We start from the raw sequence: 27,028 nt of genomic DNA, 5'->3' as shown, positions 1-27,028 counted from the left end.
GTAAAAGATGAATGAAATTTCACGCGAATCTAGGGGGAACAATCGCACAGTTCCCCGGTAGATGCGGTGTAACCGAGGTATATTCTCTCCGCGGCCGCACGCGCATATTCGTCCGAGTTGTCGCGTCGGCGATGTTGTTGGCTTTGCCAACTTTCGTCCGGTCCCCGTATGCGGTATATTTCGGGTCCGTGCGGAATCGCGCCGCGCGGATCGGTCGAGTCGAACGGAGCTCGGCGTTTGCACGGGGGCTGGTTTCGAGGGGCTGCGACCGTATCCGATCTGTATACGCAGGTATACGTCTGCGTCGCATACGTCGAGTTACCGCCTTCCGCAGCGTATATGTATATAATGTACGTACCTCGTACACCGATTGTAATATCTTGTACAATCGGTGTATTGTAATGCATTGTTTTCGCGCACATGCGGTACCGATGACGCGCCGCGCGGACGTCGGTGCTCGTACCGAGGTCTGGCCCGCATAAGGAGGACAAGGGACACGGTAGCCGCGTATCCCCGAGGGACCCGTACCCCGCAGGACCCCGGGGAAGTACGGGGTGCAGCGAGCGTCCGGGTCTAGGTCCAGGTTCAGGTCCGGTTCCAGGTCGCACACCACCGGCTCGGATCGAGGTATATGGGCGCGGGTTCGCAACCTCCGCCCCAGGCTGTTGCCCATATGGCGCACGTGGCTTTACGTATAGGTTATAATATTACCGTATACCAACGATACGCCTCGTGAGCGGCCACCGCACGGATTGGCAGATTTCACACGGATTTTATTCCAGACGGGCTCGCAAAAGCTACCGCATGTATTCACCTAAGGTCGCCGCGTCGTCGACGCGTTTCGGCCATACGAGATCGAGGAATTCGTTATTACCAATTGCGGGCGCATCTCGCGCGTTTCACGCTCCATAGCTCCGCGGGATATACAATACGAACGAGTACGCGACGAATCGTAGGAACGCGTCAACTGCAGGACGGAATGATTTTGTTAATCGGAGAAAAGAATATCATCGCCGAGCGCGAACGACGGTCGAACGAACCTCCGACGCCTCGCGAGGTACGCGCGCAACGATCGATCGATCGATCGATGGAATCCCCGTGTGCTCGGTAGTGTACTCTGCACCTTGTACTCGTTACAGCTCACGCGATTCACGATCCGACCCCGCGGGCTCGTATACGTACGATTCTCGGGGTTCCAACGTCGGCGAGGAGTGAAAGGCGGACGTAGAAGAAAAAACCGTACAACGTACACGTCGCGGTATCGGAGGGATGCGCCGTGCGGCCACATGGGCGAATAGAGCGGTTCGCCCTCCGTCGAGTCGTCGGATCGGTCGTCTCGGCGGCGACGACGACCGAGGGAAATCCGTCGCGCGAGTCGTGCGAGGTATACGCCGATAGTTACGACCGTAGATACACCCAACTGAAAAAGGAGACAATTGTCTCCCGCTGCACATAGATGCGGTATACGCGCGTACGGCGAAATTATAGGTGCAGGTACAGCTACGTAGAAATGCACACCGCGCATAACGTGAAACGAAATTAAGTCCGGTGACTTCGGGTCGGAAGGGATGCCGGAGAGAGAGGAATGCGAACGCGCGAGAAGGAGGGAAAACTACGAAAGCTTGGAGTAGGTATGGCTATACATGTGTATAGGTATACCGTACGTATATCGTACGCGTACGTACCCTCCGCAAGTGGCGCACACATGCCGCACAGTTGTTCGAGAGGTCAGGTTCTCGTTCCCCGTGGGCTTTAGTTTTACGGTACCATGCCGGCTGCAGCGTTTCCACTACCCTGACGCGGCCCTCTAGGTATACAGCTGTGGTGTACGTGCGGTGATCGTAAGTACGTACGTACTTACGTGCGTGCGTGCGCGCGTACATGGGCGGTTCGCCTTTCCGCACGTTCGCGTTCACCTTAGGGCTGTACGCGGCGGTACAGTTCGCCGGGATAAACGACGATTCAGGTACAAGCTACCTGTACGACGCAACAACGCTCCCGTTCGGCTATTCCCAAACGAAGCATACATCTGTGACGAGCAATTTTACAATTGGTCCAAAATGTTGTCGAATTACATTGTCGTTGACATTGCGTCGTCGCAATTACGTCGTTCCGATTGACCGGCACGCACCTTTGATTCGTAAACAAAAACCGGGGAATTTCCGACATTTCAACTATGTTATACCGCACGCACGGGCACGCAGGTATACGCATATGTGTATGTAAACATGTATATTGGCCTATAGATTTATCGGGATAGGACGAAATCCTTCGCCACGTATACGCGGACGCGTCTTATCCTGCGAGCACGGTAATCTCTTCCTTCGATAGGCATCGTTTGAAAGGTTAACGAAGCGGTGTACCGTCACGCGTATTATACAGGTACTGCACGCGTACGCGTCTGTATCTATAAGTACAGGCATACGGCACAGGTACATTATCGCGAGAGATTATACATCTGTCGAAAGTACAGAAGCTGTGCGGACGATGACTCACTCGGAAATTCATAATAAGTCGATTGCGTAACGGAGCGTGCGAAACAGCCGGATTCCGAAACGAGGAGAGATGGTATACGGAAGTTCGATCGGTACGTATACCGCAGGGACGCGCTGGTCGGAATCGCTCGTTCTTCGCATTCCGGGCCGATCGAATCACCGTATATATTTCATACCGAGTCCTCGAACGATCGCATCCCTCGTATTCGTCCTACCGCAGTTGCACGCGTGCGGCGCCGCGGTGCTGATAAACCCGCCGTGTAACGTACACCGATCCAATGTATCAATTATATTTATATATATTTGGTATATCGATGCGTACACGTGCGTCAGGCATACGTGTACCGATGTCTTCGGAATCCGAATGAACCGAACGTGACGAAGACAGAACTCGAAACACTACCTACCTATACGTATACCCGTAACGTACACCTATATTTGCCCAATAATGAATCAGTGTGTATTCGACGACGACTCACCGGTCAAATATAACCACGGCTATGGGCCGAGCGCTAGGTATTATTGTACGAGATAAAATATATACCCCCGAGTATGTCGAGCCGCGTACGTACGCGTACATATATGTATAGGTATCGTTGACGGCGATGCAAAAATTATTTGGCAACCGAAATATCTACCTATCCGAAAAATATGGAGGTAGATCCGTGCGTATAAACGGGCGCATCGACTTTTATGCATCTACCGCATGTACGTACGTACGTTTACGGGTATGAACGTACGTACGTCGTCGTGAAACACGTACACACGTCATAGGTATACATACATATATATATATATATATATATACAATATATACATTATATATATATAATATATATATATATATGCATGATGTATACGAATACGAGTCCCGACGATCCGTACGAAGCAATTAATGGAAGGAGTACGTCGGGGGTGGGTGGTGAGCGTTGGTCGAAAGAAGAGGAGAGACGACGGTGATTCACGTCTCCATTGTGCGATGAGAATCGCACGGCGGGAGAGGTACGGGCATCGGACGGACACTAGGCAGCCACGAGGCAAAGATGTATACGTATACGAGTGGTATATCCGTCGGGCAGAGTCGACGTGGTACGTTGCCTCCGAGTCGCGACGGTTGTCTCGCTTCTCTTCGACCATCGTCCGCCCATGGTACGAGCGAGTAGGTGACTAGGTGTACGTACGTACGTACGTAAGTATCGCGACGCGCGTAGCGGCGGCGGCAACCGTCGTCGTCGTCGTCGTCGTCGTCGTCGTCGTCGTCGTCGTCGTCGTCGTCGTCGTCGTCGTCGTCGTCGTCTCTCGCGATAAAGAGTCGTCGGGGTTGCGAATCACGATGCGGCGGCGCCTAATGGGCGGCAACAAAAAGAGGGCTTCGCGACGCCGAGGAGAGCGAATCAGGAGTTGAGAGGGGATCGAAGAGGGATTCTTCTTCGACCCCCCGTCCCCGGTGGCTCCGATCTAGCGATTCGGTCTCGTTCTCCTCCTTTCGTTCCGCCGATCCGACTCCCCCCCACACGCACCGGCGAACAGGCGTCCCGGTAGGAGCTACGCGGCTCGACGCCGACACGGCACCGATGCCGACGCGTCGATACCTCGACCACGGAGATCCGAGATGTTGGTCCAGAGGTTCGTTTCGTTTCTTCCGATAACCGAGCGATTCTTCTCACCCACCCGCGTACACCTTACGCACACTGACACTCCGTCGGCGATGTACGGAGGGAGTCTCCTTCGGGTGGATCGGCACTGGCCAAAATCCATGTCGGAATATTCTGTAGCGGCGCGTACCGCGCATGGGAGGCGGTTTTGTCGGACTACGTGGCTCGGGGCAGAACGGAGCGATGTCTTCGCGATCGAAACGACGACGACTCGCTCTTTCACCCGTGTCACACCTCCGCGATGTTCGTTGCGAGGTATAATTGGCGATGTTACACGTCGATCTATATCCAGCGATTCTCTACGTATGCGTAGCTGCTGTCGTATCTCACGTGTCACGTGGCTACGGAATATCGGAGATGGAATCGGACACTGCACAAGTCGGCACTACTGCGACACGATTGTGACCAGAACGACGGTTATCATTGTATCCGAATCAACGGTTTCGATCGAACGATCCGATCGTCGTCGTCATTCCTCTCTCGTCTCACGCGGCCGATACACCGCTCGAAATCGACGTTATCCTTATTATCGATATATCCGTGGTGTTGTCCCGCAGCGCGGCGATGCGATACATTGTACATGTATTCCAGATTCGCGGTTGCATTGTGCAAAAAATATCTAGGTATACATCAGTCTTGCCCGATACGCAAACGGAGGATTTTGGAAAAGAATTCCTTCGATCGAATAATTGGACGCGGAAATTGACATTCGCCAAACTGACGGTGGATTTTCAAGTTACGTACATTTTTCAATCGATCCAATTTTCACAGTCTTACGAGAGAAACGACAGTTCGGATGGAATATATTTTGTTACGTCGAACAAACTTGCCGATGTTCCATAAAAATGAGAAAACGAACGATATTGTCGATGTATCGCGAAGCGAGAGACAGTAACGCGATTCGACAGAAATTTCCTAGTCCGCCCGAAATCATTTCGCCGCGGGATTGACGAAAAGCTTATCGAACAGGTTCTTCATTCCTTTTCCGCGGTTGTGAAACGGTAACACGTATATTCATCGGTCGTATGCGGTATTTCTTTCAGCGCCGGATGCGATATTAGGAACGATCGCAGAGGAGCGACGAAAACGTCGAGCCGAGAATTGCGTTCGGACAGCCTTGAGAAAACGGAGAAAAAAACAAAACAAAACAAACCAAAACAAAACAAAAAAAGAGAAAACAAAGACAGAAGACCGCGTCATTGTAACTTGACCGTTCGAATAGCTCGATCAACTCCCGACTCGTCCGAGTAATGATCGTCGCCGATAACCCCGGGGGTTCCATTCGACGTCGGGACGGCCCTGTTCTTTCCTCCCAACGTTCGACTACCGCGCGACGGACGACGCGCAGCAAAACGTTGCTCCGCGGTCCGTCGGCTTTTCGGTCAGGTAGAGGGAGGGAGGCGGGGGAGAGGAGAAGGTGGGGGGGGGGGGGCAAAGCAAAGCAAAGCAAAGGAGAGCAGTGGAGAGGAGAGGAGAGGAGAGGAGAGGAGTGGCGAGGAGAGGAGCGGAGAGGAGAGGAGAGGAAATACGTTGCGCGGCGAGGAGTCGCAACGAGGGGTGCGGCGAGGAGAGCTTCGGCGGGGGCGGTGGCTGGCTCTGTCCGCCATCACACCGAACCAACCATCTCGTCGCTTCGTCCTATACGCGCAGTCCCCGATTCCGTCTCTGTACGCGTGTTGTTAGTCGGGAGGTAGAATCCCGGTTGCCCACCAGTGCCTACTTTAATACACTCCCTGCCATGCCCTAGCACCGGTGTCACCGCGGGCGCGTTCCTCTTCTTTCTTCCTTTTTCTATTCTCTTCGTATTATACATGTAAACATATTATCTATATATCTATGTATATATATGTATAGATATATATTTATATATATATACATATACAATATAATATATAATATATATATGTATATATACATACACACACGCACACACACGCACATACCACCCAAATACACCCCTGTACGAGTGTGCGTTACAGGACATATTCCTTCCGATCTCGCGATTCGAATAAATACGCGTTCGACGAAAGAATTGATATTGATATTGGTCGGTCGTATCTAACGGTATAGTGTTGCAATTATTTTTGAAGAAAAACAAACGAGAGGTGGCAAAGTGTAAACCGAACGAGCAAGGAAGCGTGCAGTCACAAAACTGAATTGAAGAAAGGAATATAAAAATATATCGAGAATAAGAACTCGCCATCGTCGTCACCTGCCCACCGAAGAGGAAGAAGAAGAGAAAGAAGAAGAAGAAGAAGAATAATAAAAAGAAGGAGAAGAAGACGAACAATTAATTCCCTTTGTACCGAGGACGCCGCAGACCGCTGCGATCCATGAACGAAGAGCCGTTAACGCTACGCTACGTCACCTTTGTCAGCTTCTATCTCTTCTTTGGTTTTTCATCTTCGGTTACGTCGTGGGCGTTGTTATACACCGTGGTGTTCTAGCCGAGGGAAAGTCCGTCGTGATGATCATTTGTAAGTGAACGCTTCTGTGAGTGCGCGAATTTCGAGTTTGGCGGTTCCGAGGAGGGAAACGGAGAATCGAAGAAACGAAGAAACGACGTGTGCGTTCGTTACGTGTGTCGTTGGCGTAGGCGCGGGGAATATATTATTGACACGCGAAGGAAATAACATTTACACGTATGCACGCGCGTACATGACATCGTTATATCCGTACGCGTGTGCGAACGAGTGAAACGGAAGACGTGTAGTGCGAGGGATCGCCAACGCGAATGGGAGAAAACGTGGAAGGACGAGAGTGCGAGTGATAAAAATTGAAAGAAAAAGAACCGATTAACGAGAATATTCGAAAAGATAACAAAATAGAACGGTGCGAGTCAGCGTGCGGACGACGATGGTGGCAACGAACCGCGGGAGCTAACGACGATCATGATAATTATTTATCAACGGAAAAAGCAGTCGCTGCTATCTAGAGTCGAAAAATCTGAAAGCCAACTGGCCCGATGTGATCGTTGTACGGTGAATTGCGATCGTTGTAGGATCGAGTTTCCCGGTTACTCCGAATTCGTTACACCTTCCACATAATCTGCTGCATATATATTTTCCCATCACACCGCGATAACGCCGCGCCTCCTCACCTCGTTGGCAGGCCTCGCTTTCGTCGTCAACGTCGTATACGTTTTCTTCATCATCTCCGACGACGAGACACGTCCGAGATTCGTACGCGTAATACATTTTTCAAACTTATCTCTCTTCATTTTCCCAATCGCATCCCGAGTGAGCGTTACGTTGCTCGTATACCTTTTTTCTTCTCGTCGGCCTCTCCCAGCCGGATTTCCCCGGTGCGGTGCTGCGGAGGATTTACTTGTACATCGACTTTGTACTCTCGTTGTCATTTCCCGTTACCCGAAGAGTCGAAACGTCGGAACAAGAGAAGCGAGAGATACTATGATATTTTACGAAAATCACCCAAGACCCTACCATCATCGTCATCCTACGTTGCCTCTCTGACGCAGGCTGCAGTACGTACAATATTGTCACGGTTTCATACTTCCGATGACTACGATCTCCCCTCTCGCCGCATAATAATAACGATAACGCTAACGACGACGACGACGACGACGACGACGACGACGACGACGACGACGACAACAACAACAACAACAACAACAACAACAACAACCGCGCCAGCAGCAACAACAACAATAATTATACGACGATGATAACGATGACATCGATTATGATGAATCGATAAATTTGCAAACTGAAGAAGAGAAAAAGAAGAAAAGAACAGAAGTAAATAATTACTAACTGTACTGTAACGAGATGTGAATACGAAAAAAAAGACAGGCGTATATACGATATATCATCGAGGCGAATATCGATGGGAAGGACGAATCGATACTTTGTGCACAAATCGGGAATTAATTAAGAACAGGGAAAGCAAGTTTTCATTATTTATGCATACATGACGGTGCTCCGGTTCACTGGAAACTTGGTTTGAAAAATCTCTTTGTTCCCCTTTCGGCGGCTCGTGCCACGGTGTTGTGTCTTTCTTTCTTTTTTTTTCCCTTTTTTTTTTCTTTTTTTTTACTTTTTTTTTTTTTTTGTCAAGTTTTCTCCATGGTTTCCCCCATTGATTCGTGAATGTGGAATTTCTCCGTCGAAATCACATCGCCGCCTCTGTCGGATACTCGGTGATCTTGATCGGCGTCGCGGAGGTTGTTGACGCATAGCGACGGAATGAGAACCAAACAAAAAGTAAAACGATAAAACGATAAAATAATATAAGCAAAAATAACAATAATAAAAATAATAATAACAATACCATAAACGAGATAAAATGAGGTGAAAGAATCGCGAGTACGCCAGCCAAGAAGAGGCATCAGTGACACGATGCGCGGTGCATCTTAAAAGTTAATACTAACCTGAAACCCGAGGCCAGAACGACCGTCCATCTTGCGCGTCGTCGTCGCCGTCGTGTTACCGCAGCATCGCGTTGCCGTGGCGATAAACGGAGTGATAAACAGAGACAGAAGGAGAGAGAAGAAAAAAGGAGCGCCGATGATTAGGACGGTTCGGTTAATAAGTGACCGTTGCCACACAGTAGTGACACCATCGCAATCAAGATTTCACTCGGAGACCGTTAACCCTTAATTCTTGACGTCCGCAGAATCGACGTAGGGTGCGAAACAATCACGCGTGAATATGAGCATGACTCTTTTCAGGAATACCTTCAAAGGTGAGTTAACGTCGACGATGATATCGGTAGATTTTGTATAGCGTTACACCAGAGACGATACCTATATGAATATTATTATAATACAACCATGTAGCGGAATTCTCTGATTCAGGAGTACTTACCTGCACCCCCGCCTTGTCAAAGAATCGCGAAGATCGCAATCGACGTATACCGCCCGCGTCCACGATATTGTCCGACGTGATAAAATGCAGAACGTATCAAATGAACCGAGTTGTACCGACCCTCGGGTATACCCGTGATCCTCATTTTTACGCGGAATCGGACGAATTGAACGATTTTCACAGGGATTATTGTAATCATTCCACTGCCTCATTGTCAGCCGCCATTGTTTGCGAGGTGGAAATTGGTCAGCGCGAGTGACAGGAATTATTTCAGACGAGGAGCGGAATATGCGTACCGTAAAGGTAAAGATCGTCTATATATTGTACGTGATATCCGTGATATGGTACGGGGGCGGGGGGGTGTCGGAATTCGTCCGCTCTTTTTGGCGCCAGTTCTTCCATTTTATGCTTCAAAGTTCTACCTTCCCGTCCGCAACGCCACGGTTGTATTTCACTTTTTACCGATAACGAAGCAAGTTCCGGGCACACCGACATATTTCTAAATTTAGATCGGGAAACTCAACGTTCTCGATCGCCCAAGTTCGGCGTGCGTTAATCGTTGCAGTGTTATATGTACGTATAGTCGGTATTTCGAGTCTTGCGCGTGGGTCTGAAAATACCTACATCGATATCTATATTATAAGGTGGTCCGAGTGGATTCGTTTAGGGTCTAACCTCGAACCTTGATTATTTTTAATTCGGCCAACATTTTTTCACGATCGTGTAATTTATCCCCGAATCGTAACGTCCCCCGGTTCGTCTTCTTTTTCAACGTATATTCTCAGTTACGATCATTCAAAGTTCCGAAATCCGAAAATACATACTCGTGCAATTGGTCTCCGAACTTTGAGAAAGGCTCGCGAAAATCACATTTTCCCTCCCAAACATTTTCACACAAGCCCGATCGTCGCGGAACCATTTTTCTCTCCGTTCTCTCGTCAAGACGCGAGATCGCAATCTCGACGCGCCCGTATCGAATCACTCGCGCGGCATTTCTCGAGGCGCACATTTCAATTCTCATCGAATCCGTTGCCGTTGATTCGTTGGTGCTGTTATACGTGTACGTATGTACCTGCATAGGTTTTGCGGGGAACAGGATGGAATCGTCCGCGGATATCGCGATTCGCCGACACATCGGTTCACCGTTTCGCCGAATCACAACCGTATAGGTATTATATGTATGTATGCATGCAGATGCAGCTGATGCAGATGCAGATGCAGTGTGCACGCGCATGCGACGTCCGACAGTTCGCGACAGCGGACACACGTCGAACTCGTTGTTTACCGCGATCGTCGCTGTATCGGTACCGTCGCCGTTCAAATTTCATATTTCACTCGCGGGCAGTTCCTTCTTCAATTCAACTCACCCGCGTCCCGTGCGACTGCAGGCTCGTGAAACTCTTCTTTTTTTTTTCACACGTACGTACGTGCGTATAATACCTACGTACTACGCATACCTCGTATCGTACAATGTATACCGATACGCCTATACGTACGCATACATAGGTATACGCTATACGTGTACCGCAAGCTCCGCCCTACGGTATAGCAACAAAACTTTGTGAACAACATGTGGCAGTTGATAATCGTGTAACCCTGAAACCTAAAACGACACGCCGCATGCCGTTCCGAGTCTCTCACCTAAGTAGGTATACAGATATATACCTATATCACGTACAATATAATTTTATGTACGCTCGTAAAGTATAAGGGATCGCGTATACCGGCTATAATATATCGCCGATGCCGGCGTGCTGCAGGGCTGCTGATTCGAAAGTGTAGAAAATAACCAATTACGTGTACACGTACGCGTGTGCGAAGCGTATACGATACAACGCGGATATAGATGTGTAAAAAAGGGTGGCCAAGATATAATCGCACGTGGATCATTGCCTATCGCAATCTCAATACTCGATAGAAGTTGTGGCTTTGACGCGGCGGGAGAAAGTAAAATCAAGGACGTACGTACGTACACGCGAGCCCGATTCGCCGATTCGCCGACTCGTCATCGTTGACGCACAATTACAGACATCGTGCAAATATATTCATAAAAGTTTACACGATCGACGTCCGCTATACGCGTATCGTACGCATCGCGGTGGTCGAGTTGAGTCACCCTACGCACAATATAGCCCTACGATTTCTTCGATCGACCCGTCTTCGTCATTTTACAAATCCGCACCTCCTACCCGATATGCGAACGATTCATCCGCGGTGCAGCGTGTCGATTATCTTACGCGTGTACACGTATCGATAATCGATATACACGTACCGCCTGTGTTCGGAGGTGCACAGCTTCGATCGTAGGAACCGCGCGCGATACCTGCGATTGTCGCGTGTATGGGGTACGTATCGCGTACAGCGGAGACGTTTTTTTCTTTTTTTTTGACCTCGCAAGAGTGCCCGAAAGTACGGGATGAATGCGGAGAATGAACGTATCGCAAGGATAAGTGAAATATTGAGAAGAGGGAAGATCGCCGCGCCCTATACGGAGTCTCCGATTCCCCGTGAATATGTACGGTTGCGCGTTCCCGACAAACAACCGATTGTGCGGTACAGCAGCCTCGAACGAATTACACGCGGTAGAGAACGGTGTGTGCACGTGTACGGATATACCTATACATGCCTCTGCGTATACATGCGCGTATACTTATAGCTGTACCGCGACTCGAATCTGCTCGGAGCAGCCGAGCCGACACAGCGGCATCGACGGTGATGGCGACCGCGCCCCGTCAAGCTCAATGACCTCCCTGAGAAAATCATTTACTTTATGCCAGAGATCGCGCGTGGTCGCCGGTCGCTTTACCACTTGATACTCGTACCGGCCACGGTACGAGTATCCGGATTATTCTCGGCCATTTCCCATTGCCGAGCTTGTCTTATGTATCATCGATTTCTGTCTACGCGGCGCATATTTATTTATCGTTGCAGAGACGATGCGTCGTGAGGCATGGCTGCCGAAACAAAGAGAGGCGAGCGCAAACGATATACGTTAATCGATACGGTGTCTCTCGTACAGTACGTGCAAGGGTATGCGGCGGATACGGTCGTATCGGCGGCATCCGATCGGTAATCGGGCGATCATTGTTCTCAAATGTGCGCAATCGGCATAAGTTTGCAGCCGACACGCCACGGAGCTTGATCGTGAGCGAGCACCGCCCGGCTAATTACGATCGGGTCTCACGCGTACGCCGGAATATATCGGATCTCTATTCTCCCCGAGCCTATGCAACGCGTCACCTTTCGGTACATATCTACCGTTCTTCTCACCCCTCTTCGTACGTTTGTACGTTTGGACTTTTGACCGCACATGAGCCTCGAACGCCTATGATCGCGTCATCGCGCTTCACCGCTTCTCGTTCCGCGTATATACTATTTTCTTCTCAGGGCGGCGCCATCTTGTTTCACGGCACCGCTGCCGCGTACGCTTATGGGTTGGCTCGATTCCCCTTCGTCCGTCGTCTCCGCATCGTGTCCCGTACCATCGTATGTTTTTATATCGCGCATTTTTCTCGCGATTATCCGTTCCCTTAGACACCTATGCTACGACGGTTGTGCGGACCGTTGCAGAGCGAAACTCGACTTTCGATCAAACTCAACGTCGAACAAGCGTGAATCGACCCAACTTACAATCCGCGGTGAAGGTACAACGCGAAGCGTCGTGCATTGTCGGGGGTATACGCACATTCGTATAGTATACGTAGGTACGTACGTACGTACGTAGGTACGTACATCTCGTACTCGCCCAGCTCTGTACTCCCGCGGATCACGACCGCGCCATTTAACGTTAACGGAGTACTCGACGTTGCACCTGAGGCGCGACGCGATGGGCGGCGAACATAGGTGGACGATTCAATTTGTGTCGAATATCGGATGCGTACAACCACGCACCTCGCCGCGCTTTCAACGGCGCCATCTTGTTGCGCGTGGTTGCTGCGGATGTCGCTGCTTTTCCCGATGCTTCTGCCTGCCACCAACGAATTCGGACTTTGAATTCTTTGGCTGCCACGTATCCCCTTGTACGTACGTACGTACGTTGTTACACCGGTATCTGTTGAATTTTTTCTAATTTTTCGCAAATTCATAACAGCCACAAAAATGCTATGCTCGCATGCATAAAAATTTTATATCACAATACAGCTGTGAGTCAAAGGTCAAAATCTCCAGAAATATCAATCGGAGCCTGTGGGTCCGACAAGGACCTTTCTTCTAGGAAATTGAATTGCCAACGAAATTTTCATTCGCGTTATTTCGGCAAAGTTGACCATTTCGGAGATAACAGCGAAAAAACGACAACTTGACAGAAAAATCCACTTCGATGTTCCTCGTATCTGCATCTCACGTCCGCAGTCCAATAGTTGCACTTGTGCCGTCTCGGACACTTTTGTTCAATTCTGCATAGATTTGGACGAAGACCGATGTAATATACACATACATAAATTGCCGCCGAGTTGCGTAGAATTTTGAAAAAAGAAAACTTTCAATTTACGCGTTAATGCGGTATTAATTGAATGATACATCTTTCCATCCGCTCGGAAAGTACTTGAAATTGTTATTTTAGCGGCTGAAATTTTCAGGGAATTTCTTTTTCCACACATCGAACAAAATTTCCGGGGCGGGGATGAAAAAAAAAAAAAAACAAAACAAAATGGTCGATACAGCATATAAGCACGGATGGTATGGGTATAGTACAGCGAAGGGTACGCACTTTCATCGCGGGTGCGACGTATGTACGTACACGAGGTACCGCCAATTATATAATATCCTTGGCCCCGAGCACCAGCTGCAACACGTACGTACCTACGAGTCAAATCACACGAAAAATCACGTCGCATACGTACACGCGTACACGTTATCACACGAGGCAATTGCAATATTTATTGATACGTATACGCGTATGATGTATACGGCCGTACATTGTACGCGTACATTTCCGACAATTCCGAGTTCTCAGGCTCCGACCGGAGCGACAAAACTTACGCGTCAAGGCGTATCGACGTCGTATCGCACACACACGCGTAGCTCAAGTCGCACGGAGCACACATTGTACGTACGTACACACGTTGAATACACAAGTATGGGTAATACGTATAGCGTGTAGCGTAATACGTCGGTATTACACAGCTGAGCACAGCCGCCGAGTGTACGTATACGTACGTACGTACAGCTGTGCAACGTATAATGATATTGTGTGTGCGTGTATAGTATGTACGCGATGTACGCATACGAATATACACGCGTGTATCTCATACGTGCAGAGTAATCGAGCGGGGGAACGCTCGCACAGGCGCGAAAGGTCACGGTTGCGACCCGTTTCGGTGTTCTTATCGCACCGCGAACGGTTAAAGTTCGCCCCGCAGGAGCTGCGAACGAGAGTATAAGCGTGCGGCGCGTCATAGGTACACTCGTAATTAGGTGTACGTCGACGGAGAAAACATCACCGCCGCCAGAATCCACGGGGAACGAAGCGCGACGCGCGTACGTATCGAATATCCGGACGCGGTATGCGTGTACGACACCGCGGCGCACGTCTCTTTGTCGCGAGACCGGCGGCAGTTTAAATACGCACGTACGTACAACGATGCAATTCTACGCGAACCTACCTGTAGCCTCGCGAGTATACAGGTGATACCGAACCGGTGTCAAAGCACCGCGTACGCGTACTCGTTTACGCTACATTGTTCCATACGTGCAACGCCGTTGCGCAGCTGTGCGTACAGGAATTCGAGATGTTATAGGCGTAACGCGCGAAGGAGAATAACAAACCCCCGACTAATTTCTAAAGGGAGTCGGGGTGACCCGCGATATCGGGTGAGAAGTTGAACGTATAAATTAGATATACCTGTACGGGTGCGTGTACGGTATACGTGTGTACAATCGTATGTGTACATACACGTGTACTCGTAGCGCGTAGTGTGATATACGCGCGTGCGTATCTCGACACGGGTACGCAACGTATAACGTACCGTGCGGTACAATACCCGTGTACGCGTATAGGTGCGATGCAACGATATATACAGCGGTATATGGTACGTGCGTGCGTACGTAGCGCGTACGACGCGAAGCAGCGAATCTGCCCCCCGGCCGCCCCGTGTTGAAATCGCGGTGCGCTGCACGTGCCCCGTCGTTTAAATCCCACGATTTACGACGGGGACGAAAAGTTACCGAGGGTTGAACGACCCTGGTGCCATGTGCCACTTTTATTGTGCCACCCCTGAGTGTGCATTGACACACGCGTCGGGTCCAGCCGAACAATGCCTTAGAAATTGCTAACCCCATCCGTTACAACCGCCCCGCGGCAAGCGGCTATTCAAATGCCCCCAAATGAGGCGAATATATGCGAATAGCCGATACGTACGGTATACACGCGCGTCCTAGGTGCATCGCGTGCGTATAGCTATACCTATGTATAGCTGCGGGGCGACACGCGTGACGCGTATCGTCGTCCCGATGCATGCGCCGCAGCTACGCACAACATGGAGGCATTATACCTACGCCATACGTACGCGCATCTGGGTACACGCGTACGTATACGTGCGATATAGGCGGTACTGCTACGTGTACACGACGCACAACTCGGGGGGTGAGAAATCGTAAAATCACAGCTTCCGTCGATTCGGATATAACGCATCGTGGGGTGGATTCGCGCCGTCCGATTCGCTCCGACTACCCGACTATACGTTATACACGCGAGGATGAAAGAGCGAGCGATCGGCGTAGCGCTCGATTCCGTTCTTTTGATCGGCGCACGCGGTGCTCCGTCGTCGGACGATATTCGCGCGCCGTCTTCGTTGGGCCCGATCGTCTCTCGCCGTGTCTCGCATTCGGAGGGAATTGCAGATCGTTGGCACGGAGAATCGAATTGTCGCGTCGCCCTGCGGCGGCCGATACGTCGTCGAGCGTACGTAGATCTGACACATCTACGCGCCTACCCGATACGCGTATTATTGTCCGTACGTCATACCGCGACGCCGCATCTGTCGAGCTTCGGTTGTTATATCGGTTCGCTCGACAAACGGAGCGGATCGTAAGGGCGACCGAGTACCGCGTCCGCGTTCGCATAACGGCAAGGGAGAATAAATAAAAAAACAACTCGCTGAAACGCGAGCTTGCAATGCGAGTGACGTCACGCGCCAACCCAGATCCCGAGTACGTCGTACCTATACGCATCGTACGCGTGTATTGCACGGACGAGATGCGCGAGGCTGCCGATCGTGCCGATTTCGTATAATTGAGAGCGAGAAAGACGACGAGCGGCGAGGCCGAAGAATAAGCGACGAGGAACCTCGACAACGGAAAAAGACAGACAAAACACAGAGACTCTCGTGTCAATTAACGATCCCGATCAAGCCGCTGAACGCTCGTTTGTTCGTCGCACGAATGACCCGCGCGCGCGTAATTCACTCTACAAATATATCGTAGGTATACCCTTGATCTTGCGCTCTCTACGTACGTACGTACGTACGTAAACACGTGCAATTATACGCGATCGTAAGCGTAGGGCTTCTCGCAACGACGATACCTATTGGGCAGGGATTTTTCAGTTATCGAGTCCCCGCGTCGATTGATGGTTCGAGTCGCGATTGTAACGCACAGCGTATACCTGTTAGAGGGCAATTAGAGGACTATTCTGCCGAAAGTCGTCGAATATTCGACACGCTAATACCCGTATACCTACGGGTCGATTCTGAACGGGTCGGGCCGCTGCAGGGCATCGAAGGTCGCAGGCAATTACGTCGATGTTCCGTAATAATTGAAAATTGATGAATAATCCGCGAGACAAACGGAGCGCGACTTAAAACTTTCGTATTCCGAATTGCGAACGTATTACAGCTTTGGAGCCGAGAGTCCGCGTTGGATTGCCAACGACCTGGCGCTGACTACGCACGCTCGTCGTACCTCTTCACGTTTGAGTTTCGGATAATCCTCGTATTGTTCTTTCAAGCAGTGACTATTTCATACGTGAAATAAATTGATGTCGGGGCAGGACCGTATTAACAATGGAGATTTTATAAAATCGTCGATTACTCATAACTGAGAAGAGCAAACAATGCTGGATCTGAAAAATCAGAGCTGTTGCAACGGGATCACCCTGCGTATATCGATTATTTTTAACCCCGACATCGATAGCTTGATGATTACAGATTTTCTCTCAACAAAGTAACGCGAATAGGTATAAAATTTCTACCCGCTCGGATACGACGCTACATTGTATTCCGCGCTTATATTAACGCGTGCATCGATGACAAATTAACACCAATTGTTTCAGTTGGATCGACACAAGCGGCGAGTGTTTTTTTTTGTCTTTTATTTTTTTATTTACTTATTTTTTTTCAATTTGAAAATTTTGAGTAATCATCTTTTCGATAGCGAACCGAAATTGCCGTTGTACATATGCGTGTGACGTGCATACACGTACATCGGTGGTATGTATGCGGTATGTCGGTCGGAATTCAGTTGCAGCCGTTTATACGTGCACGCTGCATAATTATTTACTCGAGACGGTCCGGGTATGTGACGTCGTCGTGATTTATTTAGTTTATACGTCATGAGCTTAAAAATGACGTCATATATATCATCGCGTAAATAACATTGTTGGAGTGAAGATACACGCGTAACTTATACATGCCATATCGTGGTACGTATGTACGTCGGTCGCTCTCGGTGTAATCGTTCGGCGGATAATTCAATAGCGACAGAACTGTACATTTTGCTGATATTTTATCCTTGCGCGTGACAAAAGGTTATACATTCAATACACGTGACGAGCCGTAAAAATCTTACGTCTCGTCGGACGTTAGAACTTTATCGATTCTTCCATACAAATTGATAATTGTCCCAATCAGGCCGATCGGTTGATTGAAACCCTCCCTCTCGCGCCCAGGTAATCGCAGTTATAGAAGCGATATGCAGCGATATGCCGTTATCCTTCGTTGTAGTTTCTTTTTTTCTTATATTTCTCTCCAATTTCCAACCGATCTTACATGCGTACACGCAAGACGCGAAGCGTCCGCTGTTATAGCGTAGGTATACAATGTATCGATATTATATAGTCAACTAACGTCGAAGTGTTTCAAAGGAAATAGCGAGGAACATTTCGGCCTGATCAAAGATCGCGAGATTTCGGTATAGTGTACGGGATACTCGTACCTAGTCCGATTTTCTCGGTCATGCGGTATCCGTGTATGCGATGAAATGATTATATTTCAAACGTCGAAAGTTCTCACGAGAATACCGGGAGAGGGGAGGGGAGGAAATTTAACGCGGACAAAATCAAATCAGGTCGCGGACAAGCAACCCCTGTATCGTAGGCGTAACCGTTGCCTCGAAACAGAGCGAGAAGTTGCCCGGGGTGGGGCGAAGAGGAATATGAAGAGGTGAAGGAAATGGAAAAGGGAAATGGGAGAGTTGGGCGAGTGGTAACATGGGGACAGATAGAAAAGGGGGGCGCAGGCGCCGTTTTGTTCGCCCCTACGCGCCCGTCATTCGTTCACCTTGGCTTTTGAATCGTCGTACTAGCGATCTACCCGGAAGTCGTTCGAGCGGACAAAAACGAAAACACAAGGCACAAGAGAGAAGGCAATCGCTGCAATCGCTGCGCGTATAGCTGCACCGACACGCGATTTTTTCGATCGAAAAATCCTGATAAAAATACTCGATACGTCTACATTTATCCAAATTAATCCTAGCTGAGGTACGGAAGGTCATGTAGATGTATCGCGCTGATGGTTAGTCGATTATTTGGCGCGATAACTGGTCATGACCAAGATTGAGAATTTATTTTTCACTCTTCTCCTCCCTGAAAAGTATACAAATAAGTATCCAAGAGGGCACCCGCCGATATTTGTTACATTTTTTTCTATTTACTTTCATTCGGTTAATTTTTCAATGTCAACTTTTCCGAACACATACATATATACATGTATAAATATTATCTCATATCTTATCTTATACTCTTACACACTATGTGTACATACTATATATGTTATTTTTTTTTTTTTTTTTTATTTTCAATTTTTATATATATATTCATTCTTTTGTATTCATTTTTATATATTAATATATTTTTGTATTTCATGTTATTTTAAGATATAAAGCTGAAGAGTTTGTTTGTTTGTTTGAACGCGCTAATCTCAGGAACTACTGGCTCGAATTGAAAAATACTTTTTTCGTTAGACAATCCATTTATAGAGGAAGGCTATAGGCTGTGTAACGTCACGCTACGGCCAATAGGAGCGGAGCATCAACAAAAAATGTTGCAAAAACGCGACAATGTATTATAAACTGAGCCGCGGCAACGCGTGGCCGGATCGGCTAGTCATTTTATACGCGTATAAAACCAAAAAAATAAGGAAAGGGGACTCCAATTAATCGCCAAGTCGGATTTTACCTTTTACCTTTTACCGTTAAACGTGCGACGATGCGGCGACGTTACGATGCACTGCGGTTACTATATCACATATCCATAAGTATACATACGGTAATATTTGAGAACGTAGATACATATGTACACGGGATTTATATACCGACGATCGAGCAGCCAATCCGCGTACGCGCGATATGCGCGGACTTCTTTGGTAACGAATAGGCGCTTTGTTCTTTTCCAGGCTGCAGCGAGGACGAGGCAGGTGCCGATGCGGAGGTCGGGGGCGGTGGCGGGGACGGGGAACGGTGTCCGCAGTGTGGCCTCCACTGCCTCGATCTAACCGCCCTCCGGCTCCACCTAGAAGACACCCACAAGACCGGCTACACCATCGACAAGCACGACTTGAGCTCGCAATTCTCCCAAGTGGTGAGTTGCCTGATTGCATCACCTGTTTCTTCTATCTTTTTCTTCCTTTCGTTTCTTCGGTTCCCGCTTTTATCTCGGTGCGGTTCGCCACTTTGCGTGTGCGTAGCCGTGGCGGTAAAGTTATTATATTCCTAGAGCAGAAATAATATTCGATTTTATTTTCATGGGGCGACAAGATATATCACGATATGAGTCAATTTCCAATATTCGAAATCTCTTCCTTCGCCGTTATACACCGAAGCTATTTTTTTTTTTTTTTTACTCTTTTACTTTTTATTTTTTTCCGAAAGTCATAGCTTCATCGATGAAAAATGTATAGGTTTCGTTGATTGTTATACGCGCATATGAGGTAAAAAATCAACGGGCGCTGTAAATATTTATTGCACGTGTACAGTTTATTGTTCAACAAGATTCTAAGGACGCCAGCAGAATCCTCGGCAGAATTTGACAATGCCTTTTGTATTTACTCGCTACATAATTATTCGCGCGACCGTCAATAATATTGACACATCCGGTATTACAGCGATAAGGGTATATTGTATGGGCATAGGGATGCGTGTACGTATGATATGTATCGTACACCAATATTGTACATTGTATCGCGGAAGAAACAACGTTCGCACGATTACGTGGTGACGTTATATCCCTAATCTAATCGCAAATCGACACGATGAATATAAATCTTCATCTTGTGCACCACGGCGTACGCACATTCGCGAGGAATTGTTCGAACTCGAATACGTTAATCCTGATACCGTTGTAACACCGTAAATAAACTGTATAGCGCAGGGCTGTGTGGTACGGTTGATCCTTGTGATTCGGCACGTATATTATTTTTTATCCGCGGTCACCGTAGCGCAATGTAGGTACACAACGTTCATTTCGCAAATTCATGTGAATATTTTTTCGTGAATTTTACAGTCTTGCAACGTGTGCAGTAAAACTTTTGCGAATGTCTACCGACTGCAGAGGCACATGATCAGTCATGACGAAAGCGCCGTACTTCGGAAATTTAAATGCCCCCACTGCGAGAAGGCATTTAAATTTAAACATCATCTCAAGGTAAAGGATCTAGTCGTCCGCAGCTTGACTCCGATTGCAAAAACTATCATGCACGTACATAGCCTACTCTAACAATTAGCTGTCCGAGTGTAAATTACGTTCAAGTATGCATATTTTTTCGGGTTTGACGTCGGTCTTCTCTGCACTGTTCGACGTACCAAAGATCTAAAGATATTAATTATTTATTATGCAGGAACACTTACGTATACACAGCGGAGAGAAACCATTCCAATGTAACAATTGTAAAAAGAGATTTTCACACTCGGGGTCTTACTCAAGTCATATGACCTCCAAGAAATGTTTGATCGTGAATTCGAAAAAGTCCCGGCAAGGCACCATCGGCAATACGGACAGACCTGCAAAGAAGTGCCAACAATCTTCGCAGGGCAGACGAGATATCGATAATATGCTGGCAGCGAATAATAACACCTTCCTTCCGATTCTCCCCAAACTTTCCCCGTCGGAGTACCAAGAAATTCAGCGTGAAGGAGGTAATCGATCAATAGCGATATAAAATACCCATTCAATATGTACATGCTTTGACATTCGGGGTTTTCTCTAGGTATTTATGATGTCCCCACCTTGTTGCCTCGTATGATGGGTTTTGGCAATTATTTTCTTCAATCGTCCCTCGGAAAAATTCTGAGTCAGTTGAACTCGAAAAGAATTGACCAAGTCACGGAACAGTTCGAGTCTCACAGAGAAACCATGAGTCCGTCTACCGCGGATTCCGAAGGCACCGAGGGCACCGAAGGCAAAGAATCTCCAGCACTGGCGGACCCCCAAGGTCTGGATGCGGTACGACGTATTTTAGAGACTGTAAACACCTCTGTCACCAAACAACTTCTGGAAGCCAACGTGAGGAAATTAACTTCCTCGCCTGCGACCATCAAGCGAGAATTCGACGAAGATTATCAGGTGGTTAGTTTTATAAATCAAATCATCAGTAATCGTTGATTATCTTGTAATGACTCATTGTCAACGTTCGAAGACTACAAAATCTCGGCAACGTTTTGTAATTGTTTTGATTTTCCTACAGGACCAGGATAGCGAAATGTCGAGTGAAGTAACTCATTATCCGGATTGGCCTTCCACGGATCAGTGTGATTCGCAAAGCGAGGGTTTGGCTGCCAAATTGGAAGATGCAAATCAAAACCAAACACCGTTGGAATTGAAAAATAACAAAAGAAAAGCCCCAGAGGCGAATGCTGAAAGCTCCGAAGGTGATTCTGAGGAAGAAGACGATGGGAGTCATACCACGAGCGTAGACGGAGGTCGGAGAGTTAGGGCTCGATCTTTAATAGACGATGAACAACTGGCGGTACTTAAAGGCTACTACGCTATAAATCCTCGTCCCAAGAAAGAGGAAATCACTATGATTGCCAATTATATACATTTTTCTACACGAGTCGTACAGGTACATGAGTCACTTTTGATCAGCGTGAAGCAGTATATAATTTTCAGCTTTTCTCATATCTCGATGTCTTCTCATAGGTTTGGTTCCAGAATTCTAGAGCAAGAGATCGAAGAGAATCCAAGATGCCTGGACTTTTACCGCTTACCAATGACGGTAGTCAAACAACGGTTGAGCAACCTCTAGATTTGTCGAAAAAGGACGTACTCACGATCACGGCTGTTAAAAATAATGCTGAAAATTTGAACAAGACCTCCAACAAACAAAACTCTACCATAAAAGACATTCCTGTTACTCCAAACCCTGATGTAGATGACATTGACGATGCGCCGCTTGTCATAGACGAAGAAACAACTGATTCCGTTGATGTAAAACCGCCATCCGTCTCTCTGGACGTCAGCTCTAAAGTAAAAAAAACTAATCACCTTATTATCCATGAGGAATAACAAATTTTTTCTTTACCAATTATTTCCCCTGTTACAACATTTTTTTTTTATGTTGTTCATTGATACGGATATATTCACGGTTGATTTCTTACGAAATGAAAATTAAAAAAACCGTTGTCAATGGAAACTCTCTTCAGGTTTCAAGTTCATCAGTTTTTCAACTATTCAGCAAGATGCCCATTGCGTAGTTCACAGATCTAAATTATGTTCGCAGAATCAAAGTCAAATGCCGACAAAAATTGAGAACGAGGGCGCGATGCAGGCTGAAGCTCCAGCCACTGGAGAAAACGAGCAAGAAGGTCTATACTTCTGCGATCAGTGCGATAAGACCTTTTCGAAGCACAGTTCCTTAGCGCGACACAAATACGAACATTCCGGTAAGATATGCCTTTTTCTTCTACACACTAATTTATCTCAGTGGACTAAATGTCCCAACCAGAGGCCGCCTTCCCATATCTCTTATACCGTTAGTTACGAATCAAAGTTGAAATAAAATTAATTGTATTTGCCGATTGCCCTAGGTCAAAGGCCCTACAAGTGCGAGGAATGCCCGAAGGCATTCAAGCACAAACATCACCTGACTGAACACAAGCGGTTACATAGCGGGGAGAAGCCATTCCAGTGCTCCAAGTGCCTCAAACGCTTTTCTCACTCTGGTTCTTATAGCCAGCATATGAACCACCGTTCCTCATATTGCAAGCCCTACAGAGAGTAGAGACAAAAATGTACGACGCAATAACCAAAAATGTACGTACAGATCTGTTTAATCGGGACATAGAATAGCTTTCACTTATCATACTACACAGTATCACCTCGTGTTGAAGTCTTTGGGTTATTTCAAGTTTCGCAGCAACATATTTCACCTCAACGGCAAGATCTTGATATCTTCCAATCGAAATTTACAATTGAAAGCTTGGGAGTTTGTCGCATGAGGCAAGAAATTTTAGAGGTCAGCAACCGAACCCGAGTATTGGTTCTGCTCACCCGCCAATCAACCCTTCGAATACTGCTTTTGGGAACATTCTACGATCCTCTTATACATATACGTACAATAATCGAATATCTTTGTCTGTATAACGAGAAATTCCCTAATATTACAAAACTAACACGAGCTGGTATGCCGAATTCATCATGCCTCGCATTTGCAGTTCGCCACTGACAATGAATAAAGTATCGGGATCACAAGAATGCCGCGCTACATTAGATTCCAAACAAAGACGTGATTTCGATCATGTTACCATCGGCTCGCTATATTATAATAAGCAACCAAACAACACGTAACGGTACCAAAAACGCATAATGCAATAATAATTCTATTATAAATAATATAATAATATACATAATATTTTATTATTTTTATTAACAAAATATTATATATACCGTGACAATAATGAAACAAAAAAAAAAAAAAAAGGATAAAAAACTAATAAAAATTAAAAAAAAATACTAATTAATGTACAAATTTGTTAGTTAAACATTCGCTGAGGAGTGCGACATACACTAACGAAATAATAATACGATACAGTGCCAGGCTATAGAATATAATACCCGAGCGCTCGGAGAATGTTGAATTTGTCTTGTGGCAAAAAAAATGTTTGAATATCGCGGCACGTGCAGTTCAAAATCGGATATACTCGATCAAATTCAATATGTGTTTCAATCGGACGATGCGGTATTTCTTACCTAATTCAAATCACTTTCATGGCTAAATCATTTTCTCGTGATTTGAGCATTCCTTCAAACGTATTAAAAACCATCAGTTGCACAATCATATACGTACATATTTCTTTGAAGTTAGCGCGCGGGCGGGGGCAATTTAAACATAGATATCGTAAGATACGTGGGTTTTGGTAGTTTATCATTTTCAATTACCCCAAGTATACCCAGATAACAGAAACGAATGGAATCAATAAAAGTCACCATTTTTTAGTTTGTAAATTCGGATGTCACATTCCATATTGATTCACTTAAATTCGCAGTAGTGCAAAGAGTTGAGTAATAGTTTTAAATTAGAATTTGGGGTCCGCTAGCTGATGAATAGAAACACAATCGAATTTGATTCGTGTGATACCACCTTGAAAAGTTCAATATTGTCTACAGTTCGACTAAATACCTATTTTTTTAAAGCTAAATATGAACGTTAAAATCAAAATATACATCAAGCAATTGAAAGAGTCAAATGATTAAAGTGAGGATTTTTATTTGCATCGGAACTTGATAAGGGCAAGTAAATATACGAATGCATCCATCTGACAATGAGACATACCGTCGGTAAAGCTTTATATAAACTTGCCCCAGTTACCAGAAAACATATGACAAAAAAAGATGAAAGGAAATTTCATGCTTCGCCTCCTCGATTAAACTTACTCTAACTCGACTAAAAGAAGAGAGAAATTAAAATAAATGAACCTATTATTACATTATTATAGTTGAGCTTGAGAGGCCATGGGCATCTGTGAAAGAATATTGCCGGTAGATATATTTTCCAGTTCGTACTTTTCTTGCGATGACAAATACAGAGAACGATGTGTAACAACTTGACTGGAACAAGTGATCAGATAATAACAAACAACCTTGTGCTTTCGTCAACCATTTGACGTACATCAAACGCACATTTATACAACTCAGCAACTTCTCAATCAATGAAATTTTGGTAATACTTTTTCACTGATATCAAAGCCCAGATTTATAACTAAACTTAACTATGATATTAAATGCTTCCAATACTGTACTATTAAATATTATCATGATATTTGTATGATTTTGTTTAAAGATGTGAATGTAAACAGTATATTCCACAAAAGATAATACTCGAGAACGTATTTTATAACAGTTTATTCATCTTTTTATTTACACGTAACACAAGTGATAAGTGATATTGTTATAAATAATACCAAATATGGTTGCCATACAGCGTTTATCCAAATGCTAAACTTGTACTTCCTTATACAAAGGCTACGGTTATCCGCGTTGGGCATCGTGTACACATTACGAGCAAGCAGATATAATGCTTATAATACTCATTTATAATAGTGTTAACGATTAAGAAATATATTTTTATATAATTATAATATACTATTTAGGATATCAATAAAGGGTCGCACGTGCAGTTGCAGTGGTCTTATTTTTACTACACTTATCAACTGCTAACTGAATGCGTCTAAATTGACATCATGTAGAATTTGCTGCCAACTATTTGAAAAGTTAGTTTAAAATGAATAAAGTAAGTCGCATATAACAAGTTTGGCTCGGTTTTAATGTTAGTTATTATACCTATAGATGTTACCATCGGTTGTGCAATCAAGTTGAATATGCTGTAAAGAAAAGAAAACAAGAACATAAAAGACAATACTGCACACACCTTTGCAACGAATAGTTTCAGTTAACTACTGCATTACTTTCGCGTGGCACCATTCATCACAAAACCTCCCTCCTGCCCAGCCGTCGACGCTCTCTAGAATTCCTGATTGTTAAGATTGTTGAAGCAACAATATACAAGCACCATACGATGCCTTCCGTGAACGACCGAGCTTACCTAGTTACTAAATATTGGGACAAGTTGAAATCAAAAGTAGTTATTTCAGCCCATTTATACATTTTACCCAGATGCGATAGATATGTTATTATCAGTATGACACAGTCATATTGTGTATGGCGCAGAGTAGCGAGATTACCGTTTTTTGGTCTAAATAACTATTTTTATTTTTCAATTGGATATAATAGTAACTATTGGTCATGCCATTGAGCTTTCCATGACTACATTCATAAGTAAAATTGAAAATAAGTAATAAAATAAATTGTATATACCTATTCGATAACACAGACAATAATGTACCGTTTCTTTTAGAGTTTAGAGCAAACCTACATTTGCATAGTATACCTGTAGAATTCACATAAAAATATAATATAAATATAAAATTGGTATATATTATATACATGCATACATTTAATTACCATATAAATATAAGCGTACGTATACAAATATGTAGGTAATCTGATTGTGAGTGCATATACCTCCATGTCTGTATACAGCGTATTGATATTGGAATGGTCAAATTTAATAACGCAATACGTACTCCGAAAGCTAATCATGAAAATGACAGTTATGCAAAGCAGGTGGTGCCCGTAGTTTCAGATCGTTAATGGGGAGAAATACTTTCAAGCACTTCAGGAAAAGATTTTCATATAAACTAATTACCATAATTTATTAGTCCAATATTGAACCCTCATCTTGCTCTTTTGTCAATTAAGTCTTCATTGAATTATTTGCATTTGAGATTCTTGTAACCAAAAGTACAGTTTTCATAAGGGCAAGAACGTTAGACTCGTCAATGATAT

At 45.9% G+C, this 27,028-nt stretch overlaps 1 protein-coding gene and 1 long non-coding RNA gene across 6 annotated transcripts in view; one reads left to right on the top strand and one right to left on the bottom strand.

Annotated features, from left to right (window-relative positions):
* LOC105693239 (zinc finger protein 1) overlaps nucleotides 1–26,623 on the top strand; it is a 33,060-nt gene extending 6,437 nt beyond the window's left edge. The window contains exons 1-10 of one of the 5 annotated variants that reach the window (XM_012413041.3): nucleotides 8,717–8,854; nucleotides 19,584–19,768; nucleotides 20,690–20,830; nucleotides 21,024–21,321; nucleotides 21,393–21,751; nucleotides 21,870–22,247; nucleotides 22,325–22,651; nucleotides 22,905–23,067; nucleotides 23,212–23,437; nucleotides 23,515–26,623. In XM_012413041.3, the coding sequence (XP_012268464.2) occupies nucleotides 8,821–8,854; nucleotides 19,584–19,768; nucleotides 20,690–20,830; nucleotides 21,024–21,321; nucleotides 21,393–21,751; nucleotides 21,870–22,247; nucleotides 22,325–22,651; nucleotides 22,905–23,067; nucleotides 23,212–23,405 (2,079 nt within the window). In that variant the 5' untranslated portion in view covers nucleotides 8,717–8,820 and the 3' untranslated portion in view covers nucleotides 23,406–23,437; nucleotides 23,515–26,623. Of the gene's footprint in view, nucleotides 1–8,716; nucleotides 8,855–10,415; nucleotides 10,622–19,583; nucleotides 19,769–20,689; nucleotides 20,831–21,023; nucleotides 21,322–21,392; nucleotides 21,752–21,869; nucleotides 22,248–22,324; nucleotides 22,652–22,904; nucleotides 23,068–23,211 lie in introns of those variants that run through there. The other 4 variants (XM_012413042.3, XM_020856502.2, XM_048656724.1 and 1 more) reach the window with 4 other exon arrangements.
* Nucleotides 8,037–10,160, bottom strand: LOC125501342. The gene is made up of 3 exons (XR_007278899.1): nucleotides 8,977–10,160; nucleotides 8,541–8,915; nucleotides 8,037–8,314 (listed from the first exon to the last, which is right to left on the bottom strand). It is a non-coding gene; the product is annotated as an uncharacterized LOC125501342 (long non-coding RNA).
* Nucleotides 26,624–27,028: the final 405 nt, after the last annotated feature.

Source organism: Athalia rosae, chromosome 6, assembly GCF_917208135.1.
Source record: "Athalia rosae chromosome 6, iyAthRosa1.1, whole genome shotgun sequence".
Lineage (NCBI taxonomy): Eukaryota > Metazoa > Arthropoda > Insecta > Hymenoptera > Athaliidae > Athalia > Athalia rosae.
The sequence above is the reverse complement of the archived record's forward strand: the minus strand, read 5'-3'. Positions and strand labels throughout refer to the sequence as shown.